The 7,955-nt window shown below is 49.8% G+C and overlaps 1 protein-coding gene across 1 annotated transcript; it reads right to left on the bottom strand.

The window, feature by feature from the left end:
- Positions 1-457: 457 nt before the first annotated feature.
- On the bottom strand, positions 458-7,623 carry LOC126989060 (neurofilament medium polypeptide-like). The gene is made up of 5 exons (XM_050847611.1): positions 6,281-7,623; positions 4,840-5,232; positions 3,953-4,135; positions 640-1,260; positions 458-558 (listed from the first exon to the last, which is right to left on the bottom strand). The coding sequence occupies exons 1-4, from the start codon at positions 6,794-6,796 to the stop codon at positions 772-774; spliced, it is 1,581 nt and encodes a 526-aa protein (XP_050703568.1). The 5' UTR covers positions 6,797-7,623; the 3' UTR covers positions 458-558; positions 640-771.
- Between the last annotated feature and the right edge of the window lie 332 nt (positions 7,624-7,955).

A 7,955-nucleotide genomic window follows, 5' to 3' on the forward strand; every position in this document is an offset into this window, starting at 1 on the left:
CTCAGCTTGTGTGAATTCTAGGCTTGTGGTAAGATCACGAATAGTTGTTTCCATAGTCGAGATCCTTGCTTGAAACTGCTCCACAGTCACGTCCAAAGCACTTTTGAAAGCCTTTTCTTGAGAGTCAAGCAGCAGTTTAATAGCGTTGATATCCATAGAATTAGTTGGGTCTAGACTATTATTGGACAACCACAGCAGGAACAGGAGCCTCCACGTCTTAACCGTACAGTAGCCAGCCAGTGTGGTGGTGGTGGTGGTGGCGGTGGTGGTGCAGGCCAGTATACCCTCACAACACCACGCCACAGTCCAAATCAGTCACCTCCATAATGTTGTGTTGGTGGTGGTGGTGGTGCACGCCAGTATACCCTCAAAACACCACACACAGTCCACCACAGTCACCTCCATAATGTTGTGGTGGTGGTGGTGTTGCAGGCCAGTATACCCTCACAACACCACGCCACGGTCCACCACAGTCACCTCCATAATGTTGTTGTGGTGGTGGTTATGGTGCAAGCCAGTATACCCTCACAACACCACGCCACAGTCCACCACAGTCACCTCCATAATGTTGTTGTGGTGGTGGTGGTGGTGCAGGCCAGTATACCCTCACAACACCACGCCAGAGTCCACCACAGTCACCTCCATAATGTTGTTGTGGTGGTGGTGGTGGTGCAGGCCAGGATACCCTTACAGCACCACGCCACAGTCCACCACAGTCACCTCCATAATGTTGTGGTGGTGGTGGTGGTGGTGGTGCAGGCCAGTATACCCTCACAACATCACGCCACAGTCCACCACAGTCACCTCCTTATTGTCGATGTGTTGGGCTGCCTCGGCCACCACGTGCAGTCCCTCCACCACCTCACCGAAGACACAACAACGCCACACATCATACTGACCGTCCCTGGTGGTGATGGCAAACACACCCTGACTCCCCATCCCCCACACAGCCCCTGCCCGCCATGACCTCACCTCCCCACCCTTCTCAAGGCCAGGCAGCAGCACACATTCCCCCTCACCATCATTACTCTCGTAGTCCCCGCCCCACACCCTCTCTCCCGGCCACCCCTTGTACCCCACATTGAACAACCTGGTGCCGCGGTAGGAGGGGCCGCGCAGCCCCGTGCACAGCACCAGGAACTGGCGGCCCCGCTGGGTGTCGGGGCTCAGACGGATGTGGACCCGGCGCGGCGCACGGCCCGGCCAGGACAGGTCCAGGAACACCGTGCAGGGGGGGGAGGGCGGCACGACCTGGCTGACCTGTACACAGACACAACAGGTGGTGACACACACACACACACACACACACACACACACACACACACACACACCAGGTGATGACAGACACACACACACACACACACACACACACACACACACACACACACACACACAGACACACACACACACACACACACACACACACACACACACACACACACACACACACACACACACACACACACACACACACACACACACACACACACACACACACACACACACACACACACACACACACACACACACACACAAACAGACACACACACACACACACACACACACACACACACACACACACACACACACACACACACACACACACACACACACACACACACACACACACACACACACACACACACACACACACACACACACACACACACACACACACACACACACACACACACACACACACACACACACACACACACACACACACACACACACACACACACACACACACACACACACACACACACACACACACACACACACACATAACACAGGAGAGTGATGGATTGCGTGTATCAGGACCTGAAGAAGGCTTTAGACAAAGTTCCACATACAAGACTACTATGGAAGCTGGAAAATAGAGGAGGATTGAAAGGGAAAATGAAAAACTGGATGGAAAGTTACTTAAGGGGAAGAGAGAGGAGAACAGTGGTAAAGGACATGAAATCGGAATGGAGAATTGTAGATAGTGGAGTCCCTCAAGCATCGGTATTGGCACCAATACTTTTCCTAGTACATATTAATGATATGCCGGAGAAAGTAAGCAGTTACATGAGTCTGTTTGCAGACGATGCGAACTTGATGAGACATATAAGAAACAGTAAAGACTGTGAAATTCTGCAAGAGGACCTAAATAAGATTTAGGACTGGAGTTTGAAATGGAAGATGGAGTTTAATGTGACGAAATGTCATGTAATGGAAAGAGTGAAGGGAGACCAAAATGGGCATATAGAATGGGAGATGGAGAAATGTTGAAAGTTCAAGAAGAGAGAGATTTGGGAGTGACAATACAAGATACTCCACAGTCTGAGAGTCATGTTAATAGGATATTAGGTGATACGTATAGAATGGTAAGAAATATAGGATTAGCATTCCACTACATGGATAAGGATATGATGAAAAAGATAATAACCACTATGATTAGACCAAAACTGGAATATGCGGAAACTTTGTGGTCTGCCCATAAGAAGAAACACGTAAAAAAAACTAGAAAGAATACAAAGGCTGGCAACGAAAATGGTTCCAGAGATGGAGGGATGAACAACATGTTCGGAGGAGTGTCATATGAAGAAATGTTAAAGGAAATGGACCTGCCAACACTGGAACAAAGGAGAGAAAGGGGAGACCTAATACAAATTATGGGACAAAATGGAAGAAGTAGACAATGAGGAGTTACTACTACGAGAAGGAAGAAACACCAGCAACACACGAGGACACAGTAAAAAATTGAGGAAAGGAAGATGCTTGAAGGACATAAAGAAATATAGCTTCCCGCAAAGAAACATAGAAGTTTGGAACAGACTGAGGATGTAGTATTGGCGAAGAGTGTGCAAAACTTTGAGGAAAAACTGGACAGATACAGATATGGAGACGGGACCACACGAGCGTAAGCCCAGGCCCTGTAAAACTATAACTAGGTAAATACACACACACACACACACACACACACACACACACACACACACACACACACACACACACACACACACACACACACACACAGACAAATGTAAATAAAGGAGGTAAAAAAAAACAGAAGGGAAACCAACAAAACTGAGGAAAAGCAAAAGGGTTGGAAAGGCAAATTTCTGTTAGCATAAACTGTCAACCTCCAGGAGCTTCTAGAACACCAGAGGGAAAGGCAGGAAAAGGCTGTGGCTGAGGTTACTAAAGCTCTGAACACAAGGCAGGCCCTGGTGAGGTACGCAGCAGACAAGAAGCAGCGTGGGACAGCTACTGGCTAGATGCCGGCAAGAACGGAGAGACAAAGAGGAGGGCTGGGACTGACCGACCCCTAAGCACCGCAGCCTTGGAGGGCGGCCCCCAAGCTGCGGGGAGAAGAGGTGCTTGGGTTGTAGCGGGGGATGTGACGCCACTCAAAGCTAGGATGCAGACACAGATCATTGAAACTCAGCGGCCGCCTTCCCCCTCAGGCAGGGTCAAGTCTCCAGCCAGTGAACATTACACTATGGACCGGAAACTTGCCCCAGCCTTGTCATTAACACGCGAATTTTGGAAAATCAACCGCTTTGGTGCGAATCGCCATAACTCCCTTATTTCTGGGGCTCCAGAAATGTTTTGGGTATCAATCGACGGCAAAATGAAAGGGCTATAGTTATTAATAAGCGACCGGACTCCAAAACTGACTCAAAAGGGTAAAAATCGAATAAATTCGCAAAAAACGGCTCTGAAAAAAACTATTTTTGAGTTCCCAGCCTTGAAACCCACTCATTTTTTGAGAATTTCAAAAAACTTATTTAACAAATATTTTAGCCCTAAAAATGTGCTTCTCAATATGACACATAACATAGGGAGCTATGGCGATTTGCACCAAAGCGGTTGATTTTCCAAAATTCGCGGCTTAATGACAAGGGCGCCGCAAAATCAAAAGAGTCCGCCGTCCATTACTTGAGATGTCACTGCTCCAGCTCACCTGCAGGGTTGACGCGCCCAGTGTCAGGGGATGGTCCGTCAGGGCATGGAGGCACGGCCGGCCGGCTTCGAGGCTTATTCTTGCGTGTCGTCGGCGCTGACCTTCCACCTGGTGCACAGCAAACACCCGGCCAGCCTGCAGCAGGCTCCTGGTGCTCTGTGTCAGACTGCGGAAGTCCTCGCTCTGCAAAGGTCCCCGGTGTAGGGAAGGGAATTAAGAGCAAGAAGACCACGTCAGGCTGCTGCCTTGGCCGGCAGGAAACAAGAGTGTGTAAAGAAAGCTGCTGACTCCTTAAGAGAGCTTTGCTTATGAAGCTGGACTCAAAACTCACTGAGACTCTAACAGAAACACCAAATATGCCATGACAAGGTGACCACTGGTAACTCACTGAGGCACTAACAGAAACACCAATTATGCCATGACAAGGTACTGTGACCACTGGTAACTCACTGAGACACTAACAGAAACACCAATTATGCCATGACAAGGTGACCACTGGTAACTCACTGAGGCACTGACAGAAACACCAATTATGCCATGACAAGGTGACCACTGGTAACTCACTGAGACACTAACAGAAACACCAATTATGCCATGACAAGGTGACCACTGGTAACTCACTGAGACACTAACAGAAACACCAATTATGCCATGACAAGGTGACCACTGGTAACTCACTGAGACACTAACAGAAACACCAATTATGCCATAACAAGGTATTGTGACCACTGGTGCTGTGTTGAGGTAAGGCAAACACAGCAATCACAAAGTGACAAGGTAAGGTGACTGCAGTGCTGTGTTGAGGTAAGGTAAGCACTGCAGTGACGTATGCCAGGGACTCGCTGTATGAAGAGTAACACTCGGATGGGGGGGGGGGGGTCACTGACCTTCAAGCTTGGCTCTAAGATGAACTGCACTTTCCCCATGATGGTGAGGTCTGGGTCTGACTGGGAACTTGGTTCGTCTGGGTCTGACTGGGAACTTGGTTCTTTTGGAACTGAGTGGGGCCTGGGTTCTTCTGGGTCTGACTGGGGCCTGGGTTCTTCTGGGACTGACTGGGGCCTGGGTTCTTCTGGGACTGACTGGGGCCTGGGTTCTTCTGGGTCTGACTGGGGCCTGGGTTCTTCTGGGTCTGACTGGGGCCTGGGTTCTTCTGGGTCTGACTGGGGCCTGGGTTCTTCTGGGACTGACTGGGGCCTAAGCTCTTCTGTAGAAACAGTTTCCCGAGCCGCCTGGACAGCCTGGGCGGCCTCCAGGGCTGCACAAGATGCCTCTCTCACCTGAAACAACAACACTGGGTTAGGGAAGAAGCTCACACCCTCGCCCCTGTGTGCCGCTTTCTATGTCCCCTGTGTGTACCCCTGTGTATGTCCCCTGTGTGTACCCCTGTTTATGCCCCCTGTGTGTACCCCTGTGTATGCCCCCTGTGTGTACCTCTGTATATGCCCCCTGTGTGTACCCTTGTGTATGCCACCAGTGTTTACCCCTGTATTTTTTTTTTTACAGCAGAGGAGTCAATTCAAGGGCATAAAAAAAGGAAACAAATGTGAAAAAAGAGCCCGCTACTCACTGCTCCTTAAAAGAGTTAGAGGAGTGGCTGAAAGATAGGTCAATTTCGGGAGGAGAAGTGTCCTGATACCCTCCTCTTGAAAGAGTTCAAGTCGTAGGAAGGAGGAAATACAGATGAAGTTAGATTGTTCCAGAGTTTACAAGCGGGAGGGATGAAAGAGTGAAGATGATGGTTAACTCTTGCATAAGGGATTTGGACAGTGTAGGGATGAGCATGCGTAGAAAGTCGTGTGCAGCGGGCCAGGAGGGGGGGGAGCATGCAGTTAGCAAGTTCAGAAGAGCAGTCAGCGTGAAAATAGCGAAAGAAGAAAGAGAGGCAACATCGCGACGGAATTTTAGAGGTAGAAGACTATCAGTGGGAGGAGGAGAGCTGATGAGACGAAGAACCTTAGACTTCACTCTGTCCAGAAGAGCTGTGTGAGTGGAGCCCCCCCACACGTGAGGTGCATACTCCATACGAGGGCGGACAAGGCCCCTGTATATGGATAGCAACTGCGCGAGGGAGAAGAACTGGCGGAGACGATACAGAACGCCCAGCCTCGAGGAAGCTGATTTAGTGAGAGTGTACCCCTGTGTATGCCCCCTGTATGTACCCCTGTACATGCCCCCTGTGAGTACCCCTGTGTTAGACTGTGTATGCCACCAGTGTTTACCCCTGCATATGCTACCTCTGTGCACCACTGTGTATGCCCCCTGTGTGTTGCCTGGTGTGTTTACTCGCGTGGCTGAGGGCCCAGGGCACAGGTGCAGCACACTCACCTTCCTGGCGGTGGTGAGGATGCCGGCGTCAGGGAAACACTGCTGGCACTCCTCCAACACCTGCTCCGCCTCACTGGTGCAATTAAACACTTCGTTCAGTGCCATGCATGCCTCTTGCTGTGTTGCAGGAGTGCGCAACTTCTCCCGTACAGCCTGCAGCTCCTGCTCCCTCTTCTTTGTCTCCTTCTTCTTGGCCGTCACACGGAACGTTTCCTGCTGCAGGAGCTCCCTGGAACTCCTGCTCTGGTCCACCAGTCCCTGGAGTCTGTCCTCCAGCTGCTGCTGCTGCTCGCCCCAGCCTGTCAGGGTGGCCTCATACTGGTCCAGATGGGACAGAGCCTCCTGGCAGGCGGTGATGGCGGCCACAACTGTGGCCTCCTGTTCCTGCAGAAAGGAACGCATTTTCTTGGAGAGACCCGCTGCTCCCTTCTTGCCAGCTGATCCTGCTGCCCCTTTCCCCTTCCCGGCACTGGGTGGCGGCGAGGCTGCTGCTGGTGCCGCCTTACCATCTCTCATCCTTCTTATGAAGGCCTCAACTATATAGCAGACAGGGAACTGCCCACCCTCGGGCACGGCATGGCTGACGCGGCATTCCGGACAGGTAACACGGCCCTGCTCCTTCAGCTTATCTGTGCACAGCGTGCAGACTGTGTGGCCACAGGGCAGAGTGCGTGGCCTCTGTACTAAGTCATCAAAGCCTGTCAGGCACACTGGACACTCCTCGGGGTTGTCACCCTGAAAAAGAGAGACAGAGTGAGGGAGGCACTACAGCAGGAACACACTGGAGGCAGCACATAGCCACACGCTGGTAACAGGCTGTCCATCAGGGTTGTCACCCTGAAACAGAGAGGCAGAGTGAGGGAGGCACTACAGCAGGAACACACTGGAGGCAGCACACAGCCACACACTGGTAACAGGCAAACTTTCTTTAATTCTCAATGTTAATGAAAATTCCTGAATATTCCCGAAAATTCCCGTGTAAAGTTTCACAGTTAAAAATTCCTGTGACTTTTACAATGCTACTTCCTTATAGCACAACAGAGTGGAAAATACTGGCGTTAAGCTGACGGGGATCATCAGTTTATCATCTGAAATATTTCATGTACTTTCTTTGACAGAAAAAAGAAACTTGTGTCTATAAGGAAGGTGCCAATGATCAGTGGTGGGCTTCGTTAATCATAACATCGTTATATTGTTAATGTAAATGTTAACGTTGATACCGTTGATCCAACAAGAATATATTGAATGTTATCATTAACGTCTATGAAAAAAGTACATCATTACAGTAGTCCGTGGTTTATCCGGCATGAACGGGTGTGGCAGATAAACCGTTGTTTTGAGACTTGCTCACGTAGAGATACCTCAGGACTGGAAGTTAGCTAATGTTACACCCATTTTTAAGAAAGGTAGGAAAGAGGATGTTAGTAATTATAGGCCAGTCAGTTTGACTAGTATACAGTGTGTGTGTGTGTGTAAGATTCTGGAGAAAATTATTGAGGGTAGTATTTGGGAGCATTTAGATCAGTATAGACTAATTAGGGACTCTCAGCATGGGTTTAGATGAGGTAGGTCGTGTCTCACAAACTTACTACAGTTCTTAGAACACATTACAAAGCAGTTAGATGAGGGAAACAGTATAGCCGTAGGTAATTTATCTAGATTTTAGTCAAGCTTT

The sequence above is a fragment of the Eriocheir sinensis genome, unplaced genomic scaffold (assembly GCF_024679095.1).
Source record: "Eriocheir sinensis breed Jianghai 21 unplaced genomic scaffold, ASM2467909v1 Scaffold1036, whole genome shotgun sequence".
In the NCBI taxonomy this organism is placed as follows: Eukaryota; Metazoa; Arthropoda; class Malacostraca; order Decapoda; family Varunidae; genus Eriocheir; species Eriocheir sinensis.

Coding starts and splice junctions, on each gene's coding strand:
- LOC126989060 (XM_050847611.1), bottom strand. CDS start 6,796: ATGAGAGATGGTAAGGCGGCACCAGCAGCAGCCTCGCCGCCACCCAGT. Junction 4,136..4,839: donor TCTTAGAGCCAAGCTTGAAG/GTCAGTGACCCC, acceptor GGACCTTTGCAG/AGCGAGGACTTCCGCAGTCT. Junction 1,261..3,952: donor TGGGCGCGTCAACCCTGCAG/GTGAGCTGGAGC, acceptor GTCTGTGTACAG/GTCAGCCAGGTCGTGCCGCC.